The 25,459-nt window shown below is 39.1% G+C and overlaps 1 protein-coding gene across 8 annotated transcripts in view; it reads left to right on the forward strand.

The window, feature by feature from the left end:
- Nucleotides 1-25,459, forward strand: part of FHIT (fragile histidine triad diadenosine triphosphatase) — a 641,137-nt gene that overhangs the window by 486,574 nt on the left and 129,104 nt on the right. For 6 of the 8 annotated variants that reach the window (XM_072875902.1, XM_072875908.1, XM_072875904.1 and 3 more), the window contains 2 exons: nucleotides 5,824-5,969; nucleotides 6,864-6,893. In XM_072875902.1, coding sequence (XP_072732003.1) covers nucleotides 5,824-5,969; nucleotides 6,864-6,893 — 176 coding nt within the window. The remainder of the gene's footprint in view (nucleotides 1-5,823; nucleotides 5,970-6,863; nucleotides 6,894-25,459) is intronic. The other 2 variants (XM_072875907.1, XM_072875906.1) reach the window with 1 other exon arrangement.

Consider the following 25,459-nt stretch of genomic DNA (forward strand, 5'->3'; position numbering starts at 1 on the left):
ACACTTTATTTTTTATTTTTAATGAAAACCAGTTAGTCAAAGCCAAAATATTAATGAAAAAGTCAGTTTTGATGAGTTTCCCAAACTTAAATGATTAAGGAAAATTTTTATTATTAACTAAGCTGCCTTTTGTGTAAAATGTTGGAATGCTAAAATAGATATTTCGAGAGTTTTAAAAGTTTTGGAAATTTTATTAACTACTACTTTTAATCTTTAAAATATACTTTTTAATTATTTTTTTGAGATTTTGACTCTTGTGCTGTTGTGAGAGGGAAGACTTTTTAAAATCTTTTAAAAAGTCTCCTGAACAGGAACAGTATTTCCATCCCAATGTGAGCTATGGATTTCTGACCATGTTACACATTAAAAATAAATAACTTTCCTAAGTTAAGACCTTTTGTAACAAATGGTTTAGAAAACTAATGATATTGGTCAAACCCAGGAGCTTCATAAAGAAGAAGTTACCCTTTCACTTTTAGATATTCTGCCTTTTTTCCCTTGTATTTTGTTCTTTTAAAGCCTCACATATTAAGAAACCCTCTCAATTTTAATGTTTTTAACTGGTTCCTCGAAAAGACAAAATAAAAAAAAAGAATGTTATTCCTATTGTTAGAATGGCAGTACCTGGAAAGCCTTTAATTTTTTCCTTTATAAAGCTTTGAATTGCTCTGTCTGAAGTTCAAATTCAGGAATAAAACAAAAGTGAAAACAGAAAGTATGTTTTCTATATAGCAACCTAATGGACTTAACCAGGAAAAAGCTGTGTTTAGTTCTAAAGCTTGTCATATAAAAGGAGTTTTAACCTATTTGGGGTTTCTCTTTTTGGTTTTCTTTCTTTTTTTGACACCCCCCAAAGGCCATTTTTCCAACATTTCAGAAGTACAGAACATGTGTACCTCGATAGTTGTGTGTGAAAATTTATAATGGGCACTTTGTGGGGTTGATCAGAATCCCATTGAAGGGAACACAGAGCCTGGCTTAGACCTTAACTACAGAATTACAATAATTTAGGCTTCAAAGTCAAAATTCAGATAAAGCAAATAAAAAATGCTACTGTGCCTTTGAATTTCAGCCTCCACTTTATGTGTATTAGTGGAAGGAAAATTGCATTTGAAGTGGTCAGCATGCAGATGTTGGCCATGCGTTTTGCTTTTCTTGTAGATTATGAGCCCTCTCTGTCTGATCAACTTAAAGTCATTATGCGGTTAACAAATGCTCACTTTTCAGTAGTGGCCCATAATCTCCAGTGTGAGCATATCCTTAAATACTTAGATGTACATGGGGAATTTGTACTTGTGCTTGGCACAATTGAACATAGCTTTGACAGTGTCCAGGTGCCCGTTGCAGAACCACATTGCAGTAGATGCCTCTGCATGCCAGTCTCAGAGGGTTCCAGTTATTTTGGTCTAAAAAGTCAATGAAAAAGTGAAGGAGATTTACAGAAGTGTGTGCAATCTTGACTGTTGAGGGCTGAGAGCTGGCACGTGTTTCAGCATCCTTGCTCTGCTGGTGTGTGGAAACTTGTTGAACCACGCTTTCTTGCCCAGGAGTCTGAGCTGTTCCAAACAGGTTACAGTCTTAATAGACGAACAGTGGGAGAAAGGCAGAGGCTGTTAATTTGAATTATGGAGGGGGCTCACAGGCTTTGGTGCATTAAACAACCTGCCCAAGGTTGTGCAGGGAGTGGTCTGCTGTGCCCAATATATAAGGTCAAGTGATTTTGTTGAAATTATAGGTCATCCTTAGGTTTTAGCTCAGTTGGAGGGTAATGGGTCTGATCCACTGTTGCTTTACTGCTACTTTATGGTTATGCACTTCCACTAATGTACCTGGAGTTTTAGTCTACTATCTACTGGTAGTCTTTGGAAAATACTGACATTCCTAATTGTTTAATAAATCTTTAATGGAGCCTTTAGTGTGTGTGAGGGTATGCATATTGATTTGTGTATGCATATTTAAGTATTAGGAAAAAAAGTAAGGCGGCTGAGAGACTCCTGCAAGATCTAGAGAGAGGAATGTATGATCACAGATTATAATAAGGTGTGAAGGTTTTCCACTCCTTAAAATGGAGAAGTTGACATATTAAATTGCACGTACTCTAATGATATGGACTGACTCAGAGAATTTGAAGGAAATAACAGCTGTGCACATCAAAGCTTAAAAATAGAAACTTCATCAGTCAGTAGCAGTTTAGAATGAATGAAGAAATCACAAAATTATTAATTATGGTGGTTAGAGAAAGGAAACATAAAGTTCAAACTTTCTGAAGACAGAATGCTGTCTTCAATCATGCAGCATGTCTGCCCGGTATCAGCCCCTTGTCCTGCTGAGCCACGCTGTAAAGGTGGGGGCTCTTGCCCAAACATAGGCACCTACTGCCATTTCAGATACCCTACGATGACTCAGGCTTCCCACCTGGCTGACAGATATGACACAGGGCATATGGAAGACTCCTGCCCTTCTGGAGTGGCAGCTGGGTGCCCTGAGGCATCTCAGATGGCAGTAGATGCTTCTGTCTAAGGAGTAATTGCACGCAGACATAAGTACAGACTCACTTTCACTTGCATCTTTAATACACAGTCACCTGAAGCACATCAGTAGTTCATAGCAGTGTTTGCAGTGGGTAATTGCAGAAAGCAATGAACAGTTTATCTAATTTTAAACTTAGGAAGAATTTTGAGGTGAAGAGCATTTATCCAGATTAAAATCTGACCAGGATATAAAGTCAAAAACTATCCTAGTGTCAAAAGCTGTAGTTAAAAACTATGATTTAAAGTTGCAGTGGATGGTTGTTTTCTTAATGACCTCAAATCCATGAATTCATCCTAACATTTGCCTTTTTATATATTCATAGTTAAATATAACTTGAATGTTGTCCTAATTACATTCTCATGTTAATTTAGCTCTGATTCAGAATTTCTATCATTATTCTTTGTAGAATTATTTTGAAATGATGGAAAGTTCAGTAAAGATGCTCCAGCATGTGATTGTGCCTTTGAATTATTTATCACATTCAAAGACAGAAGTATGGTTGAAATCTAGTTTGAGTTGTAAATGAGTCTTGGTAATGTAAGGAGGAAGTGAAAATCCTTTTTGCAGAACGACATGGTTTATGGGCGCATCGTTTGATATTGCGGGAGCGCGTCACAGCCCCACGTGAGTGGAGAGCCTCATGGCTTAACAAGGAAACATCCATTGCACTAATTGGCAAATGCTATCTAAGCAGATGAGACAGATAAAGTGTGGAAGAGGAGAGAGCGAGAGAGGTACAGAGACAACTTGCCCAAATGACAGAGCGGATTAGTGACAGAATTAAGAAGAGAAAACAGATGTCCTGCCTCGGTCGTAACCAGCACTCACACTGCACTCTTCTCCCTCTGCTACGTGCTATGGAAACAAGAGCTCTCACAAGCAACATTTAGCCCATGTTTTTCACAATGCATCCCAGTGACAAGTAGTACAGTGTTAATACAAGGTTGTAGAGACCATGATTAATGCAAAAATTCATACTTGTGGCTCTGGCCCTGAGCTAGGTAGAGAACAAGCAATTGCTGGTGAGGCGTGTGCGAGTCTGAGAGGGCGAGAAACTGCTAGGAAAAAATTCTGAAGGAGGAAAGGAAACTTGTCTTAATGTAAGCAGCAGTTTTGCTAGAGGTAAGTGAGGGGAAATTCTTCATTTATAAATGGTTCGTTGACCCATGATAATAAAGCAGTGCTGTAGAAGAAGGATAATTATCTACTTAAGTATCAGATGCCCTAAGGGTAAAAGCTTCCCTTCTCTCCTTTTGAAAAATGAACTCAGATTAAACGAATGTCCTTTTTCCTGTTTTACTGTTGACATGGATTTCCTTTTTATGAGTAAAATTAATTAGTTTTTCTATTCCTTTATTCCTGGTATGGAAATCAGGTCTGCCAAGCAAGTTTCCAGCTCTTCCCTTGGGCCCTAACTTCAGCCAATAGCATCCTTTATGGAGGGGCTTTGTACAGTGTGCTGGGAAGGCACAAATAAATTACAGGAGCTTTATTATGGCCAGTAGCTTTCCAAGAGGAACAGTATTTTAGAACTAAAACCCCACAAAACTAGGCTTTTTGTCCCCGTCCAGGATTGGTTTATTTCCAAGTACCTGCTTTCTAAATACATATTTCTCCTTTCTTAAATTTTAATACCATAAGTTATAACAAGAGAAAAAGAGTATCATGGTGGCATAGCTGATGCTGTACTAAAACAAATGAAGGACAGATTTTCAAAGCAGATTAACACCTGCAGCTGGGGCCAGTCTTCTCCTGTTCTGTTGGGAGCTGCTAGCTGTGGAGCTCACTTGAAAAATCTGCTCCCACTTTAGCAAATATCCATTACAATGTTGTCTGTCCTCATCTGGACTCTGAAAAATGATCAAAACTTGTCCCTACTTCTTTACTTCCAGAATATGTCTGTTTCTCCCTCCAATCAGAATTATAAAGGTGATTCCTATGATAAACTTGGTGAATGTAAACATGTCTCTCTGTTTATGGAAATAAGTTATCTTTCACATGTATTAATCCTTCTTTATTTCAAATGTCTCATGCAGTTCTTGAAAATCAGGTTGATGTAACCTTTGTGTGAACCTGTTAACTACAGAGCATCTCCTAGCTATATTTCCTGGAGTATAGAGAATATTCCTGAATACCTCAGGCTTCAAGATGCAGTAAAACCAAAAATGACTGTAATACAATGGCATGGAACTTAATTTTCTTCAAATAGTCCTTTGAACACTCATTTTAATACTGAAAAAATAAGAAGTTTTAAATTTTCATAGCCTTTGGTCATGAAAGTTCAACTGATGTTAAAGGTGATTTTAAGGTCTTTATTCTGCAAACACAATACTGTAAGTCAGAAAAAAAATCCTGTCTGTGGGGAACTGAAATGAGAATCAAGTCCCAAGTGCTTGCTTGTTGGATTTACACAACTGAGGCTCTGCTAAGAATTCTTCACCCTATTAATAATGTTACAAAATTGACTTTCAAGTGAGGAATCATAGCAATTATTAATTTCTGTGAACACAGCAGATCAGGTGGCTGTGAGCAGCGTCTGTGTACTTCCATTGTTTACTTTATAGCTTCATTTCACTGACTCATGAAGCACAGTCACCAAGGTAGAAGAAAATCAAAGTATATTTGCAGTGTCGTGAACACCGTGCTTAAAAGGGAGTAGTCTTAATTATCTTAATGTATTTCTAAAAACATATAATATTTATAACAGGTGAGCATTCCTTGTGCATGGTAATTAATGTGATGTAGAAATATGTGATCTGCTATTATCAGCATAGTGTCAGCTTTTTTCACATTTAGGTACCTAAAATTAGAGGTGTAAGGTCAAGATTTTCAAAAATACATACCACATATGTGGAAAAGCATTGTAAAACTGCTGTCTCAGATCACACACCCAAACCCATCAAATTCCTTTGGCTTTCCCCCATTTTTAATCACAAAAGGAAATGTCTCTGACTTTCGGAGGTGTTAAATATGAGCATCTCTCCATCAAAATGGTGACTTCGAGTCCGTGAAAACTTTGCTTTCCTTTAGATGTCTCAGTAGTAACATATGGACCTTATTTTAGTCATTTTGCCCATATCTGAGGGGTTTGTGGAAACTTCTTCTGAGCAAAGCATCATATGGTTCCCTGTATTTAGCCTTATGTTTTAGTTGTTGTTGCTGTAATCCTTGGAGAGGAGGAATTTAGGCAATTCAAAAGTGATCAGCAGCAGTTTACAGGCTAGGGATAGAGTCACGTCTCCTTCTGGACCATTCAGACTTGCGTTTGTGCCTTGACAATACCACCTTCAGATGTCCTTGTTTGTCCTCTGCGGCCGGTGGAGCGTTTCCGTGACTTGTGTCCTGAGGAAGTGGCCGATTTATTTCGTACGGCGCAAAGGGTTGGCAATGTGGTGGAGAAACACTTCTGCGGCACCTCGCTCACCATTTCAATTCAGGTTTGTAAACCAGTCAACTAAAAAAGGTTTAATGGTTTGTTTTATCAAGCTTTCAACCTTCTTCCCTAGCCCAATGACAAAAGGACATTCAAACTTCAAGGGGCAATAAATGCAAAATAATAGTAAAAAAAAAAAAAAAGCAGCACAATGACTGCATTGCAGTCTGCCAGATTTGCCATTGAAAAAAAACTAAGAGGCAAACCAGCAGAAAATTGTGGATAATTAATAACTGCAAAACTTTGGAATAAGCCTGCAAACACTCCCAAATGCAGTGCTTGCTTGTGAGTATTTCAGCAAATACTCTTCCTTCAAAGAAGTGTTTGCAGGATTGACCTAGAGAAGGCAGCCACATCTCCCCGTTCAGCAGGTAACCCACTGCTTGTGATGGAAACGGGTAATTCCTGCTCACAGCTATTTATATGCAGGCAGAGAGATGTAGCCATGTAAATATGTTATCAATTCTGACCTTTCCGTTATTTGTGCTGGGTGTTTTTATACCAAAAAAGAGCTCTGTTTAAAGCAAATCAGGAGACTAAGCCCATTTCATTAGAATAAGAATTTAAGCAAGCATGCTTTGATTAAAATCTCACTTATGTGTCTGATTTTGTATTCACAAGGATCAGAAATCTATTGCTAGCTATTAAAAAATATGATCTGAAAGAATGAAAAATAACAACTGTCGTTTTTGTGGTCTAAGATACAGTTTCTCACTTTGCCATGGCCTGATAGGGAAAGGCACCTTGTCCAAAAACTTTGTGTTGAATGGTCCCCAGGAAGATATGCTAAATTAACATACAGTGAAATTGGATGTAAATGATTATTCAGTAAGATTTCTGAATCTCTGTGTGATCCTTGTTAGTTCCTCTAACCTGAAACTTCTCCCTTTGCTTACAGGATGGCCCTGAAGCCGGACAAACGGTGAAGGTGAGTGCTTATTATGCAGAATACAAATTAAGAGACAATTATAAGAACTAATAAAAGATCAAAGCTAGTCATCTGCAGACCATTGCTGTATCATTATTTTATCCTTGAGATCAAAAGATCCCAAATGTACAATAGCTGTAAATACTTTTTATTGAAATTGCACTTTTTATTGAAATTGCAGGTTTTCTTTCTAGACAAAAATTTTCAATCATGGGAATATCTTTTCTAAGCTGCTGGATGTATTTATGCAAGGAAAGCCTTAGAAAAGAGGCATCTGTTCAAGTTTTTTGTTTGTTTTATGGAGAAAATATTGCCCTTCCATTCATAATCTCTTTGTTTGTCTTTTTACTGCCTAATGAGTTGTAGCTAATTATAGGAACAGTTAAACCGAACCACATTATGAAAATATACCTTTTGTCTATGCTTTCTCTCTACATATTCATATCACATTCTTGTTACTGAAGTTCAAATGTAATGGAGCCAGTGAAGCTTAAAAACAGATTTTAAGTGTACTTCTGAAAAAAAGGCGTGGGGGTGGAGGGGAAGAGAAGGATTTATGATTATACTCTCCACTTGAGTAATAACATAGATAACATCCAAGATGGCTCTCCAGCCATGTTTCACTGCCTCGTAATGCAAATGCAAATGCATGTGTAGTTAGATTATATGCCTGAACATTAGATAAAGGCTATTTTTTACATTTGGAATCAAAGGAAAGTCAAATATGGCTATGGGTTAGCACTTTGTAAAAATCAAATTAGATGTCTCAAAGAAGCTGTTTGGGTTGATTAAGATAACTGTAACAACCAAATGATGGCGTATAGAAACATTTTACTTCTTTCCAATTTGCTGTATTGACCTTATTTTTCCTACTCCTTTTTGTTGATGACTTTGAATATTTAGCAGAGAGGTAATAGGGAGAGAGAAGAAGAAATCAGAAAATCCCCAAGCTTTGGGAAGCTGAGGAGTGGTGAAGGAATGGAATACAATTTACTTCAGTACTGCAACAAAACAGATTCCTCGGCTCGTGACTTAGAGTGCGCTGGGTGGTTTCACTGGGAATGCCTGTTGATAGGTGAAAGTCTCAGTTTAAATACTTTCCGAAGTAAATTTTGTCATTAACACCAACATGTTTTAACAAGCAGATCACAGGATTTCTTTTACTATCTTGGAAAAATGGGGGGGTTTTGTGTAAAGAAAAGTTTTATAAGAATTATTATATTAAAATGTGAGAAGATTTGCTAGTATGAATGAGCAAAACTAGATGTAAAAATTCCCATTTTCTGTGATCATGAACAGTAAAAAATGCTTATGTAGGCCTTAAAAAGGCAAGAAATTCTGTATCATTTTTTATTTGTACTGGAGACAAAGAGCATTAAGTGTTAATCTAGGCAATACATTGCAAAATGGTAGCCACCCTTCGTGCTTCCTTCTCACACTTTTAATAAGCAATGAGATGAAAATGACCGGCTCTTACAGCTGTGAATCCCTAGACTCTATAATAAAGAGTGTGTATTCATAAATCAGAGGTTAGCAGTTCTCTACTTTTCTGCATCATTGGGCAACACTGTAATTTATCATCATCACTTTGGGATGTTTATCATCCAAAAATGCCAGCAACTATTTTCTTCAGAGAACTTAGAGCTTTCAAAACTTGAATTGGGGAAAAAATTACTATGATCAAGATCTTCTTTAAAGTGAACAACAGGGTGGATACATAAATAGCTGGTTCCATTTAAACTGTTTTGAATCAGAAAGTTTGAAAAACTACCTATGTGATCCACAAATAATTTATGAACCTTAATTTCAATGGGTCAAGTGTTTCTGTATGTGTTTTTCTTCACGGATCAGAATGCACAATAATCCAGTCTTCCTCTAAGGGAACTTTTTTAATTAAAATTTCTGGAACGGACTAAATATTAGAAAAATATTCTAATAGTAAGAATAGCAAAGCAGCACAATAAATATCCAAGGGAGTTTGTGGAGTCTCTGTTTCAATAGGGTAGGCAAGCGTATGTCAGGAGCTAATTAGGTGTAGCTGATCTTGCTTTGAATGGGGTCACATACCAGATGGCTTCAAGAGTCCTTTCCATTCGTATTTTGTATAATTCTATATACCTGTAAAAATATAGGCTATCGTATATGCTATGTAGGAAAACAGTTACAGGAAGCAGGGGAAGAGTACTGGCTGTTAAACTGGTCAGTGCAAAGCTTACTACAAAATGGGAAGAGCTATCAGCCTAGCTGAAGACAAAAACTGAATGAGAAATTTTATCTGAAAAAGATTAGAAAATTCTCTTTCCTTCTGAACAAGAAGGAATGGTAATGCATGTCCAAGAAAAATCCTGGACTTCAGTTTGAGTCTGAGTCTCAAGTCTTTCTTTGCGATGGAGATGTCAAAAATTGTATGTGCAATGCATGCACCAGGTTTAAAGGAGATTACCCTTGCAGTGTGATTTTGGATAGAAATCAATGATAAGATTGTCTGCTAATGTTACATGTTCATTGTGCTGGTGTGAAACCTGCAGGTGTGCGCAGGTTTCAGTCAGATGGACCATGTACTGCAATGTCAGGATACTTTAACGGTGCCTCTTGGACTAAAACCTTCCCAGTTACCTAACGGGAAGCTGTTTATAACCTAACATGTAGCTCTGTTATTGCTGTACTCGGTTCCTTGTGGATACTGTCCCCCCCTGAATCGAAGCTAGCAGAGCCTGCAGGGCAGCATTCTAGTCCTTTCAAATTCCCCTGTTATTGCAGTCTGTGTGTTTGCATTGGATGGGTCTTTGGAAGAAATTATACTTATTCCTGACCCTCAGCTCACCAATACTTTGGAAGTGTAGATGGGTCTTTTCTTACCCTTTAGCAGCTGGAAATATACATTTGCTAAGGAATTCTGAACCATGTCCCAGATCTCAGACCATAAAATAGTACCATGTATTGCATCGTAATCTTTTTTCATAGCCTCCCACAGACTGTGCGTATTCCAGCCCTGTCACCTATTTATGAGACGGACAAGTGTCCCTCTCCAAAGGTGGTCACAGACTTGCACACTGTGTTTTATTGTAAGAGGTTCTTGCACCAACTCACAACAGAGAACCTGAGCATCTCTGAGCAGTGTGTCAGCAACCATAACCAACTTCCAGCATTAAAGACACTTTGAATGCTTATTTTTTCTTACTTGAGAAAGGAAGGAAATTGTGGTTAGGTCCTCTTTTAAAGAATATTTATCTCTGCAATTTTGAGCTCTGTTTTTTCTCAGAGAATGCAAAAACCAGTGTGTCCTTGTGCCAGGAATAGGAGGGTGAGTTTAAAGCCAGTTCTGTTTGAGAATACCTTAAATATCCAGGCAATTTCATGGATCAGGGAAATCAACTCTGCATCTTAATGCAGGGCTTTATTGCTATGTCAAGTGAGTGACGTTTCAAGATTTCCCCAGTATATTTTATAGCCTTCTTTTCAACATCAAGTCAGCAAATGCTCTAGATGCCTTGGTGGATGTATAGCATAGCGTAGAATAAACTCTCAGGCTTACCTTTTATGTGAGACTCAATCACAAGAAATTCCATGTACTCTGTACTCCATAAAGGCTAAACAAATCAAGCCGGCAGGAGCATGATGCAACTAATTTATCTGTAGAGACAAGATAATATTGCACAGCAAGTGTCCATTGCACAAACACATATGAACACATACTCTATTTTGCAGCAGTGTCGCAGTCCCCAGCAGCTCAGCATCTCCACTGTTATCCATGAGTAAGTGCCTGTTTGCCAATTATAGGTTCACCTAAATAAATGAGAAAGTGAGGCTGATGGTGGCAGTGTGGGTATATGTGCAGAAATTTATTTTATATGTCAGACATTCCACTAATTATTTTACACTGAGAAGATTGTCTCACGATTATTTTTTGATGTACATGTTTTTCTTTCCCAGATGGTTTTTTAATGCTGTGTTAAATCAATCCACCTGGCTTTCATTCTTTAGAAATCTTAACCTGAACTGTGGAGTCTAGGGTTTATTTAAGCCTACAGCAGACTGCTTTTTCATACTATTTGTCTACTTATCTCTGGACCTGCAGTACTGGACTTCAGGTTTGAGTCTTTAAATTTAATCAGATCGCATTGCAGACTGATTGCATCAGAAGGATTAAATTCACTAACTGCAATACTTTTGATGCCTCAGCCTGCTTTCCCTGCAGACTGGCAGATGTGAGTCCTTGTTTAATGGAGTATTGGAGACCACCTTTTGCTCTCTTAAAAGAACAAAAAAAGCTGGCGTTTGAGAAATGCAAAGATTTTTCTTACTGCTAAACAAATATAAAAATTCAAGTAGAAAAAACATGGAAGAAAGAAACAAGTTTTTGAAAACCAGATTGTACTGAAACATGTGAACAAATGGTCTTGTTTGCTTTACTCTTAAGAACCATGATTCTCTTGAAAGCTTGTGGGATGTCCAAAAATAATTTGATGAAGTACAGCAGTCTCTTTGAATTGCTTTGAGAACCACACTAATAGTATTTGGTTGGAGAATACGTAATATTGCAGATAGGTAATTGGTCCAGCAAATTCAGTAGTCTCAGGGCTGCTATGTCTGTTTTGAGCTCATAATTTTGTTTCCATTTCGGTACTATACTTAGATTGGGGTGGGTTTTGGTGGGATGTTAGTGGTGTATATTTTCAAAGCCAGGATTATGCTGCCCCTTACAGAGATGGGAAGCAGCAGGGGCATCCAGATAGTTTGACCCCCTCCCTTAAAGCCTTTTGTTAGCTCTTTGTTTCGTACTCACTCTAAATAATAATTCTTGCCCTTTCCTTCAGGTCCCTTTTCAAAATCTGCCTTGGTTGGTCTAATTCTCCTTTCAGTCCCTTGGCCAGACCGATGTTTTCTGTGATGCAATTAAGGGATATAGCACTAGAGTCCAAATTTCCTTTTTGCTTTTTCAGGTCCTTACTCCTGTTCATTACATGTAACATTTCATTTTTGACTGAACTATAAGTTTTCCAGGAAAAGCATCATATTGCTTTTTTGTTTGCCATGCTTATAGTCCAAAGAGGCACTGGTGGATCTGTAAACCCTCCCTTAATACAATTAATAATATGCAGGACCTAGAATGAAAACAGTTCTTAAGGCCCCCTTAATTTGTACAGATCAGTTCCTGTACTTAAAACATGGTAACAGTTGACAAAAGTAAGAGGTGTCTGTGTCCAGTATGCACCCATGTAAAGATATAGGGGATTTTGAAGACTGGAAGACATGAACAAAATTGGGAATGTGGAAACAGCCTGGTGATTGATGGACATGACACGATCCTAGCTGAGAATACCAAGGGCTCCAAGGCACTGATAAATTGAAATGATGACCTGGATAATGAAGTCTGATCTAGAAGTATCGGGTTGTGAAGTTCCCTGAAGGGATGGGGACAGAAATTTTTGAAAGATTCTCTTTAGCAGTGAATGATGATGGTTCTCAATCTGGATGATTTTGAATTTCCAGTAGTGAATGTCATGACATGTTGTACCCCTGACTTGTAAAGTAATATCATTCTCTGTCCCTGGACAAACACAGAATAGTCTGTATAGACTAGAATGTAAAGAAAAAAAACAAACCAAAACAGGATTAAAAATGTGCAAATAATTGCAAATAAATGAGGAAACTAGAAGAAATTTCAAAAGATGTAAGTGGAAGAATGGTAATGAGAGGGAAGATTTTACTATTCCATGCCAGCAATTCTACCCTTCTTTCCTGCCATATGGATTTCTTAGATGAATATTCTCTTTAGGTAGTTTAATTCCAAAAATACCCCCAGAGCTAGTCAGAGTTATTGACACTGTCTAAATTAAAGTATAATAAGCAAGTAAGTGGGCTCAAACGCTTGTTTAAATTGCCTTAGCGTACAGATATTAAAAACTGTGTTGGCCACATCCAGCATCTAGCTCTTCCCTTGCTGGGCGAGATCCCCTTAGCAGCAGACCTGCAGAGCGCTGGCCGACGGCTTTTTTGTTCTCCCAAAGGTCAACGGGCGCGAGCTGAACTGCGGGTAATGACCTGCGAAAGTACTTGCATGTGCGTAACGTGAAGGGCGCGTACGCTTTCAGGAATGTCCATGGGAGCACGGATATGCCTGTCCCCGTCCCCAGCAGCCACGTCGAGTGTCAGCAGAGCCCTGCAAGCCCGGGGAGCGGCTGGGGCTGCGGGTGGCTGTGCCAGCAGCTAGGCCAAGTGGGAAGCGAGCGGTCGCCCCAGGGAGCCTTGCTCTTTGCTCTTGCTGGGACATTGCTTCACGCTGCCCAGGGTGACCTGACTGATTACTGCAGGGAAGGGTTAAACACCGCCAGCGCTCCCCACGCTCTGCCCTTCTGTGCAGCTCCAGAGCTCCAGGAGAGCCTGCTCCTGCTTTGACAAAAGCATTTTATATATCCTTTTTTTTTTTTTCCCTGGTATGCATTCAGATATTTACAATTTTCATGACAGAAGAATCTTGAACAAATCAGTCATTCAGAAAGGTTTATTTGGGAGGTTGAAAGCTCTTCAATTTTTTCTTTTTTTTTTTTTTCTGTAAACAGAGTTACATTTCAAAATGAGAAAGTATTTCTAGCTGAAAGGTGGAAAAGTTTTCCTCTGCAAATATTATAACAGGGTATTTTGACAACAAAAACTTTCTTTTCATGAAAACAAAACCTCTTTTGGGAATGCTTTCCATTTTACTGAATTGGCATTTTGTGACAAAAAAACCAATATGGGGAGGGGTGTTGAGCAGTCCATGAATTGCTCTACATGCTGCTCTTCGTTTGCCCCACAATGACTGAGATTGGGATCAAAAATCCTATGTTTTAATTAGGAAGTATCTTTCACTTCTTTGTTCCCATGTTACAGCAGTATGTTTTGCATTTAAATCATTCTCTGTCTCAGAGTACGTACAATCGATCAAATGCCACCCTTGAGTACAGGTCCTGCAAATACCCTATTGTACTGTAAATGCAAAACCTCTAGAAATCCCAGACAATGCATGAGGTCTAAAATCATTAATAGCACAGTCAAGGCTGTCTGATTAATTTTTGTGTGGTTAGTGTATGCATTTCTTTCCAAGCTCTATCTCATCCATAATACTTTTTCTCTTTGTCAACCTCGTATCTTATAAAACTCTTCATTTAACAGGGAATGCTTGCTTGCCTTTTTTTTTTTTTTTAATTACAAAACATTGCTTTCAACTAGAACGTAACTCACCAAGAAATGTGCAAAAGCATTCCTGTTAAATTCAGATGTGTAACTTGATGCTGTTTTTTGCAGTAGGTGACAATTGTTTATTAAGCAAGTATTGCAAAGCTAGATTTCTGTTTAATAGGTTTCTGACTAACTCTTTCTAAAAATTAATATAGTGCTTTATAACGGAATATTGTGTGCCCGTGCTCTGGCCTCATGAGATTTTGCACATTTGTCTTTGCATTCTTACCTACCAGGTACTGCTTTGGCTTCCTCCACAGATCCACCATAAGATTATTCCTATGCTGACCACAGATTAGAAGGGATGTCAAAGGGTCATGTGCAAAGTGCTTTGCTCATGTTAATGACCCAGTTTCAGCCAGACAAAGGGAACCCATTTATTAGAGTCCTGGCTGCCATATCAATGCAATAATAAAGAAAATGTTAAGTTGGCTCCATTATTTTTTTTTTCCCTTAAAGTCACCTCCCCTTCTGAAAATGGAAGAGCTGTCTACTTAAAGCTGTCCCTGCAGCTCCCCAGAGAGCCTGCACAGCTTGAATGAGTTAGTTGCTTAAAAATGTCAATAGGGAAAGTGCGTATGTAATGTTTTTGCATGTGATAGCAAGGGAATGAAGGCCTTTCCTAGCCCTATGTTCCTTTATCACGTGAAAGAGTAGGTGGTTACACTGTCCTATAACCTATTGCAATTCTAAGCACATCTGAAATACAAGTACATCTAATCTCGTCCATGCATTTTAGTCTGTTCTGGCAGCACCGTGTTAGCCCATGTAGGACTTTCTTTCAGAGAAAGAAAAGCCTCTGCCTGAAATGATTTAGAAATGGAAAACTAAGGTTAAAATAATAGAATAAAACTTGCTCAGCAAGCTCCAGACAGGATGACAGGGTGAAGAGTATGTAATATTTTTCCCGTTTTAAAAAAAAAAAAAAAAAAAAGTCAAGCATTCCGGATACTGCAGTGGTTTTTTGTATCATGCTCGTTGCAAGCCAGGCTGGACAAGGCGAGAGCTTCCCGCAAAATAAAGCAACCCCCCTCTCTCAAGCCTCATTTCCCCCATCCCTCCTGAAAGCTGCTTGGGTGCCCTCTGGCAAGACTGCTAATACACAGGGTTATTCTGTAAAGCTAAGCTGTAGTTTGAAAGAATTTGATATATGCCTTTAAAATCCAGTCGCGGGGAGAGAGGCCGCTCCTCATTTGCGTAGGGGTAGGAAAAGCCCACGCCGGTTGGTGGCTGGTGATGGAAACGTTGCTGGAATAGCCGTTTCTGAGGCTAAACAAGAATGGTTGCCAGTGCACCTCTCGTGTGGTGCTCACCGTTTTGCATTTGCCTTTTACTTGCTTGTAGTGACAGGGGTAAAAACCTGCAGCTTAGGCAGTGCTGCTCATGTGGACTCCACAAGGCGATATCCCCACTGGTTGTGTTTTTGAGAGGTCTGTGACTCCACACTGCTGTTTTCTGTTTTACTGTTTCGGTGACAGCTATTGAGCACTGCTCTGCTGCTTGCACTGTGGTGCTTTTTTAGGCAAGTGAGGTGTAGCATTCCCCGAAGAGCTGGAGAAACACTCTCAAGCCCTTCCCATTTGCAGAAATCTGAATGCTGGTGTCTCCAGGCGGATTGCACACACATACATGTACCAAATGTTAAGAGATGTGTCTTTAAAAAGAGAAAGGAATGATCATGAAACAAAGCCTGATTCTTACTTAAATGGAGGCAGTTACCTGGTAAAATCAGGTTGGTAGGTTTATCCTCTTCCCAGTTTTGGATCTCATAAAAGAAATCGCATCTAGGGATGCAGTTCAGCACAACTGCTCGGGCCTTTTCTGGAGAGAAATTCCCTGCTTGACTAGTAGATAAGTTGCCAGTCAGGATTAAGATTTTTTTAATAAGTTATTCTGTGTCTGAATTAGCTGCTGCTTATGAGGTTTTTTTCAATACATAAACACTCTGCAGCCCCTTGATTTCGAAGGGGAAAAAAAAAAATGCAACTTCCAAATAGTGAATTCTGTAAATAAAGCATTTCTGGATATTTTAAAATTTCTTTTCATATATTAATATTTCAAATTTCTAGGAATGATGGTACAAATGGCATAAATTGGGGAAAACCAAATGAATCTTTTAACAATTACACTGTCCCCTTAACTGAGATTACAGACAGGAGATTTGAGGAGAGAAGCTTAGATTACCTACTTTGGAGATAAACTGTTCACTTTCAGAGAGGAAATAATTAGCCAGCTCAGTAAAATTCATCCTGAAGCTTTCTTTTTTACCATTGGGTCCCCACACACTTTTTGCTTTTCCATCACAGACTGCCTTTTTCTGGAGTCTGAGATGCCTCAGTTCTTCCCAGGAGTTCTCAGTCCCTTGCTAGGTGCAGCAGACTGGTTATTCAATTTTACCAACCAAATTGTTATGGCAAAAGTGATTTAAAGAAGGGCCAGGTCGTTATTCCTGTTTTGCTGAGTAGATGAAGAGGCTGGGGTTGATAATAGCTCTGTCCTTTAGAGGCAGCGCAGAGTCATGGGGCACTGCCCTGCTCTGGCCATGCCAGGAGAGGTCACCTGTATCCGTGACATTTTGTTGTTCCCTGAGTTTTCCATCTGTACCATGCCTTGCTTCTGTCCTGAGCTTTTCCCTCTCCCATTCCTTCTCCTGTGACCTGGGGCTTTGCTTTGTGCAGGGTGCGAACAGGATCCTTCACCATGGCAGTCCCAGGGAGAAGGGACAGCATGCCCAAGTGGAGAACCCTGAGAAACTAGTTTGTTTTTCATCATGGATGAAACCCATTAAGGTTATGTCTACACGGACAGATGCAAACAGGCTGGATTTGTTAGCGTGGGCTTGGGTCTGGGCTAAGAGGCTGCCTCTGCTTCTGGACTGGGAATGACATATGCAGTCAGAAGAAATTTGTACCTCTATGCAAGGACCAGTGGTAAGTGTGGTGTGTCCCTGCACACATCTCCTCTAAATAAGTCCTGCCCAGTAGCACTTCAGAGCAAGGCTCTGCAGCCAGGAGCAGGGGAAATCTATACCCTGTGGTAAAGGCAGAAGACTGTAAAGACATCCTGTGTTTGCTAGATTGCTCAGGTCTTTTGAAGGAGAAAAATGGTTTCTCCTTTGGTAATCTCCTAGTTTATTATCTCTGAAAAATCAAACCATTTTCTTTTCTCTTTAATTTATACTTTTTGTGAGTTACCTCCTTCATTGCTAGCATGAAAATCTTCATTTCATGTTGTCTGCCTGGCATCACTGATCCAAATTCTCTCTGTGAGAGGCTGGAAGAAAATAAACTAGACCAGATGGAATGTGCTCATGTGAATGATTGTCTTGATCTTGCTTGTAAAGATGTTAAAATCTGAAATGCTGAATTCCTTTATCTGATTTCATGAATGTTCAATTTCTCTGTCTGATTTCAAGTCTAGTTTTTAGCATTTGAAGTAAAGATAATGCCCAGAGGTAGCACTTTATTTTTCTTCTTTTTTTCTTTTTTCTTTTTTTTTTTTTGATGGATCTGTGAATGAGCTTTATTAGTTCTCTATTGAGAAGGTATAGAAAAAACAGTGATACTGTGATGTTTTCTCACCTGGCCTTCCAGCACACCTCAGCTGGAGCAGAGCTATCATTAGAGGGTGGTTGGTCTGCCCAGATTGAGGAGTGGATCAGTTCACACCATATTTAATGGATGCTTTTTTCTGCAAATAAGTCAGCTCTGAACTCAACAAAAGCCATTCTTTCAGCTGTGGCCTTTTGGTGAGGCCACCCTGAGTTACATTTAGAATTATGATCTAGCAGAATATGAATCTGTAACCTGTCTTTGATTCTCTGAGTCCCATGTAAGTAGAACAGCCTTGGTGTCTGGGGCTAGATTATTCTCTGGTATAAATGGTTCAGTTCACTTGTGGAAAATATGTGGACTAAATCAATGGAGCTTTTGCCATTTCTATACCAACTTTTTTGACCCTACTTGTGTAAGCAACTCTTTGATTTTGTTTCCATGTAAACCTACAATTATTAGTTATACGTGTAAATCTAGTCATTCCGAATGCAAAATAGCATTTTGAGAAAATAACCTATGAAGCATAATTTGATATAGTGTTTTTATTTTTTTCTTTAAATATCTTCCACTTCACCTGAAGAAGTTCACTGTTATAGTAACTATCAAGTAAAAAAAAAAGTAAGGAAAAAATCCCAGAATTTATTAGGTTCTAATAAACTCCCCTCAGTGCACATACATTTAGTATCTTTCATTAACATTAATGAGAATTATGCATGCATCCTGGGGAGAATAGGCATTGTTGTTTTATTTCTTTTCCTTGTTTTCAGTATTAAATCTTGTCCTGCAGTCAGTTCTATAGGGCATACATGCATTCCTGCTGCTCAATTATTTGTTCTACTTAATATATACAGTTTGAGCATCTCCTTTTGCATAGTGAAGGTAAAAAGTTCATAAATTAAAAAAAATCTAACAGAATTTGTGGACACACATAAAAACAAGGGATATGCAAATTAATGAATTAATAGATTGCTATTGATTACCAGTAACGCCTAATTAAATAATAAATTTTCCCCCACACAATTACTTGTTTCATGTTATTAAATGATCAAATCCATAACTAGTTTGGAAGCTCAGGCTCTTAGAATTAAATGAGGTGCTCAAGAGAGCAAAGTTGTGTTTTGGAGCAACAGAGGCAGGGCCTAGTTACATGGATTTATGATTTAATTTTCTATGTAATCTAATTTAGTGTAACTATTGAGTTTCTAAAAAAAATGAACTTTGATTAGATTTTGTTGACAAAAATAAATACAAAATGTAGGATAGTTTATTCATTATCTGTAGCATATTGAGAGAAGTGGCTCATGGGTATTTCTGTACCTGCAGGGGCCTTTTTTCCACCTTTCCCGTGCTTTTAGCTGTATTCCACAGCAGTCAGTCATCCTCCAGGCCCCATCCAGGTGTGGTACATTACAAAAATCCAACATCTGGAGGATACAAACCTAATTTCTGTGAGAAACTTAATTCATTTCATATAAATAACAGCTTCATCATTCCTCATTTCTGAGGTAGACATCAATATTTCATAGAGAACATTAAGTATGTGAAGGTCCTGGGAAGAAGGCGCGTTGGAGAAGGAAAGTAAGCAAATAAAGCTCTTCAGTTTGACATACTTTCACTTAATTGGGAGTTTTAAGAGCAGATCGTAGGAGCAGGAAATGAGTCTTTCAGCTAATTCCCTTCTGCATGAAAAATGCTGCATGCCAAAACACTGCTGTCCCGGGCGAGAGAACTCCTTGGGTGTGATTCCTCAGCACAGCGCCGTGCCACAGCAATGCCCCGATGGCATCGGTGGCTCAGGTGTTGCTTACCTGGTTGGCTCTATAATGAACAGCAGATTGCAGGACGAGCAGTGTCATCTCGTTCATTAGCGGTTAGGGCTGTGTTTTGCTTGCATTTGCTGGGCTTGCCTGGCAGCAGATTGAGGCAGGGAGACAGATTGCTTGTTCCGTTGTAGAAAGCGCTGAGCCTACCTGCGCAGGAGTCTGCACACCTGTATGGAGCTGGGCATGCGTTCAGTTGCCGTTGTGCTGGGGAACACGCTGTCCCTGAGTGAGCTCGCTGCAGCTAGGCTAGCGGTAGGGTTTAGGAGAGCATATTGCCTTGGGCAGAGCGCTACTCTAGGTTGGCTTTACTTGATGCAGCATCTTTGTGCGATGCCCTGAAGACTTACGCTTGCAGTTACAAGTCCTGGCTTTCACTTGCCTGAAGCCAAGCCGCTGCTTTTGTGGTGCAGAGCCAGGCAAGCGCTCGCTCCCCGCGCTGTGATGAATGCATGCCAGTGGGTGCCGTTCACTGGCAGCATGTGCAGTAACAGCCCTGACAGAGAGGGGCGTCCAAGCGATGGCCATTTAGAGGTACATGGCTTCACGCAAAACTCTCTGAGCTCAGTGCTGGGATTTGGCACTCAGGGGACTTTGACTCAGTTGCACATTCGAAGAGCCGAGGTTGTCCTTTCTTGAGAACTGGAAGAGTTTCCTTTGCTTGTTCCTTACATAAAATGCACGGACCCGTTTTTTAAATCCCTCTTCCATTTCTTTCCATTTTCTGATGATTAATATGTTGAATTTCCATATTAATCTTTCTAAGTGTTTGTTGAACACCTGGATACATAAGCAAAAAAGTTGTTCTGTAGTTGCCTGCCTGGTTGACTCTATAATTAGCAGCAGATTGCAATAAATGATATCCTGTTCCTTAACGGTAAGGGCTGTGTTTTGCTTACATTATGTTGACTTGACCTCAGCAAGTCCAGGCTGGCAAACAGATGTCAGCTCTGTTCAGCAGAATATCTTCTGGTCACTCCAGTAAAACAGGACACGTGTGTATAGAAGTGAAAGGCAGAATATTTGCAGTAACTGTTGAGTGGAACACGCAAACAAATTTCAATAGGCAGGCAAAGACAGGTTGCAAACCCTATTGGGAAATGATAAATTGCTGTTAAATGTTACAATTATTGCGTGACATTCAGGACTGAAACTTAACTAAATTTTGCTGAAAACTTAAAAAATAACGGGAGAGGTAATATGATTTAATAAATTAGCCACAGAGTAACTGAAAAAATGAGAACACAACAGAAAATTAATATTTATCTTTTACCAGAATGTATCAGGCTTTGTTAAAAAATGTCTGAAAGCAAAGAAGAGTTTGTTAGACAAATTATAATTTTAATTGCAGACGTAATTGATTATACTCAGCATGCTCATTAGGTTAAGGGAGAATATGAGTCAACTCTCAAGGTCATTACAGTAATAGATATTGTAGGCATGTAATTTGTGATAAGCTGTTTCGTGAGCATCTAATTGCTCATTCATGGCAGTGTGTCTGGCACTTTTTACTCCCCAAACACCTCTTTGTCCAATTTATTTAACACCCCTTAATATTCCAGGGTCAAATTTACTACAGGAGGCATCAAGCAGTGAATTTTCAACCTCCAAATTATTACACCACTTCACCCTTTTTGTGCCTCAAAGACAGAGCCTGCATTACTAAAAATTAGTGGTCTGGCACTAAGCAGGGTACATCACAAATAGAAATACTCACCCACAGAGACAAGCTAGAATTTCTCATGGAAAACAGCTGTTCCCTGCCCTCCCCAATGGCAGTCATACATTGGAGTAGGATGATAAAAGTGATGTTCTTTTTAAAAAATGCACTAATTAATCAGAACTTTGTCTTGGTATTGTTCCTTGGAAGAACATACAATAATAGTGTTTTGTTAACTCTTTCATTATTATTTCACTTCGAGACTTTGACAGAAAGTCATTAATATTAGCTGTCTCTTTAGCTGAAAATCAATTGGAATGTCACTTATCAGTTCTTACAACCAGACAAAATAGAAAGAACCACTTACAATGTATATCAGCTCTAAGTTAACAACTGTACCTCACTTTGATATAATGCTTTATATTCTTAGGTCTCAGAGAATGAATCACTGTCCTAATTACTGAAATGCAAACAGTTAAAATCACTTGTCCAGGGCCAGGCAACAGCACAAGGGTGGCACTGGGAACTGAAGCCAGGCATCGCACTGGGATTTGAAGCCAGGCATCCTGAGCTGCATGTCGACTCATTTTCTACCTCCCCTCTACAGTCGTTCCATCTTAACACAGGATCAAACTGTTCTGATTTATTAATCGGTACTGTCACGTTATGTAGCATTGCAGAGTGGTGGCTGAGGTAAGACAACCAAAGTCATTCCCATTAGACTGAGAAGTTTGATTCAGTGTGCAGTGTAAGGGGAAAATGTAACTTTTCATTCAAATATCTGGCTGTATTCCAGGAATCAAGGATTTTGGGTTTTGTTTTGGATTTGCTTTTTTGTTTTTTAATAAATAAATAACATGGCTCTCAGAGCAGCATAGCTTTCCTTTGTAATGATTTCATTATTTGCAAGATATTATTTCCACTTGACATGACATAGTCCGTAATTATCTATTGCTTATTGCTGAAGAATGCAATAGATATAGCTATAGATATTTAATTATATACCAAATGAATTCCAATATGATTTCATAGCCATTCTTTGTTAATATTTTTGGAAGATTCAAAGGTTTGAAGTCCCTCTTTGAAAAACGATTCTATCTAGAAATGTCGTTTTCCGTATACTGGCTCTACTCCAATCTTAGTCCTTGGTACTACAATTTTGCTCTTTAAAGAATTGTCCATAATGATATATGTTCGCTAAACCTCTCCTTTGCAATATAGAAATTACTATGTTGACTGACTGTCTGATTGATATTGCCAAAAAAATCCCCATGCTTACCAATATATATCAATCCCTTTAACCACCTTGTAGATTGACCTGCTGAAAAAGATTGTTATGCAAACACACTGCCATCTGTTGTATAGTTATTCTTCAGTAATAGAACATAAACTGGAGATATGTCAAAGTAATTTAGTAAGTCGACAAATGTAAAATGAGACTTGGTAAATATAGTGTGTTACACTGAGTTTTATTAATCGTTGTCATCTGCAGGAATATAACAGGTATACCACTCTTCTCAAAGTCCGGCTTGTTTTGTTTCATCCATCAAACACTGATGTCAGAGCTAGTTATGAGAAATATGATGTGAATTATAATCATTAATTAATTTTAAAATAAGGATTTAAAGAATTCTGTGGTTGATACAAAGCCCACTAAAATTCTGGGAAGATCCAAGCAATGTCAGTAAGAATGTCAGTAAGTCCTAAAGAATGTCAGTAAGTCCTAAACATCTTCATTTAATGAGTTTGGAGTGTACATTCACATTTATACTGGTGGTTGTGCTACCTTTTCAAGAAAGTATATGTGGAGCACTTCAGAAGTGGAGCTAATGGTACCCAAATGAAACAGGTACCTCCTAGAAGTAGGTGCTGTTTTTTAAGTAGAATATTACAGTAAACTCTACAGAAGAATGAAAAAAATTATGAGTTGGATTCTTGTTCTATAAGTGCAGTTCTCAAAATAGTGTTTAGACATCCTGATAATTAATGAAGAGGTTTCAAATGAAGCATTTTCCAGTATCCTATCTCTTTGCTAATTTCCATTTTTTTCATTAAAAAAAGATAAATTGTATCCAATTATTGAAAATTATGTAGGTCATTATCATGAATGAAACTGCAATTAAACTCAGTTTTCACAAAGAAAGAAGAGGTTATCTTGTCATAGCGTAGGTGTTAGTGTGCCTTGCTTGGCTAGTACTCCTGCCTTCAGGCCAAGATTGCGTTAAGGTCAAGTCCCACATCAGACTGAAGAGCTGTATTTGACTAGGACTGTGCTAAGAGACTTGTAACTGCCCTCAAGAACTGGAGTCGGAATCATGGTGGTGGCAGTCCAAGCATACGTTCACTGTCTCATAGCAGTTTTTATTTAAACAGTCAGCAGGGGATAACCCTTTAATCCTAAACAGGGATTACCCTTTCCCAAGGGAACAGACACAAGCCCTGGGCAGCTGGCGGTGTGTCACTGTGGAGTGGACGTGGGGTGATCTGTTCCCCTACACCAGCAGCTCCCTGCAGTGCTGTGGGATCCAGAGCCAGCCTCTCTTGTCTGAGGCTGTGCACCAAGACACAAATTTTGTCCTAAAGGACTGATAACGTCACTGCAAATGAGAGGTGACAGAGTGGTGAGAGAGCCCTGCTTGATCCTACCCCTCCTGCTGCTGGAAGTCATTCTGGGCATCTCTCCCTCCTTGTGCCGGTGGCCTGCCAGGGCAGTGGGCAGCAGGGTGGGAAGCTTCTGGGCTGGAAAGAGGAGAAGGGAACCCTGCAGTGATCCATGAGAGCAGGGAGATAACATCCCTGAGGAGCAAAAGTGAGAGAAAAGGACAGGGGTGGACAATGACCCCAAAGAACAAGCTGAGCAGGATTCTTCTGTACTTGCTAAGTCTTTAATTTGACCCCAAATAACCTTTTTTCCTTTAAAACAAACAAAACCAACCAACCAAAAAAACCCCAAAACCCCCAAACAGGCCAAACCCGCAGTGTCACCACAATGATTCTGGCATAAAAGCAGTTGTAGAAAAACAGGGCTGACAGACCAGAAAAGATGAGGAGCTGCAGTGTGAGCAGTGGCACCCAGCCTGCGCACTCACACGTTGCACTCAGGGGCACAGCTTTGGGCTCCTGTTGGAGCCGCGTTCACCCCATGGCTCTCCAGCTCCAGGGGTGCTGGTGTTTCTGAGTGCTTCACAGAACAGGTGAACTTTACTGAGAGAATTCAGGAGGACTATGGGGACAACATTATTTAACTCCTTACATTACTCAAAATGCTGTACCTGAGGAAGTGTAAAGAAATTAAATTTATTCTATTATCTAGCCAAATTAAATAAACTAATCTAATCCTCTAACTTATGTTAAACTACATTACAGTTTTCATATTAGTTTCACCTTAGATTTCACTCCAGTTATGATAGGCTTGGCTGCAATCACTGGCAATTACAGCTTCCCATCCTTTTCCAGAAACATATAATGTGAAGTGTTTTGCACTTCACACTTTTTTCTATTTATTGTTCACATCCAGTTGGATGTACTAATAAGCATTAACATGCAAATAATTATCATCAAGATTTGATATCCGTAGAGAACAAATGCTAATACAGTTAATACATCAAATATGAAAGAGGCTTTTAATTCAAAAAAGAAAAAAAGATTAAAAATGTTAGCTTTTTATATAAAAAGCATTTGCAATTATTATAAATCCTATTGAGCTTGCAGAAATCTTGAGCTTTGAGTTTGCAATATCTCTCATTAATGCTTAGCCTCAAGAAAGAGTTTATAATAAAGGGACTTATGCAGACAACAGATAAATAGAAATGATACAGCCAAGAGGGCTGAAGAGCCCTGGGTATGTTTGTTGTCATTCCACCATGCTGATTTCTATCAGAGGTGCTGAATGTGCTAAGAGTTGTACAGAAGATGAAGTGAAATGCAATATGCATTGATAACAGCTAAGGCTAGAATGCCAGGAAATTATTTTCTTTTGATTTTCCTCTAAGTTTCTTTTTCTTGTTATTACTTCCTGTGGGATGGAGGAGGTTAGCCCTGATCCTGCAAAGTCAGCTGGTTGGCCTAAACCTGCAGATCGCAGTGGAATGGTAATTGGGAGAAATCTAATGTGCCATAAAACGGAGGTCAGTGTGGGTAATGTAGTGTCCCCTGCTGGTTTCAAAAACTGTATCTCCTGCAGATTGGAAGGAAATTTTATCTGTGTAGACACTGTGCGCCTCATGGCTTTGCTGCTTCTTTGCACTGGTATCTGTGTCCCTCCATGTGTGACCAGGACTTTAACATGGGAGAGGGGTAAAAGCAAATCCT

Source organism: Ciconia boyciana, chromosome 11 (assembly GCF_034638445.1).
Source record: "Ciconia boyciana chromosome 11, ASM3463844v1, whole genome shotgun sequence".
Classification (NCBI taxonomy): Eukaryota; Metazoa; Chordata; class Aves; order Ciconiiformes; family Ciconiidae; genus Ciconia; species Ciconia boyciana.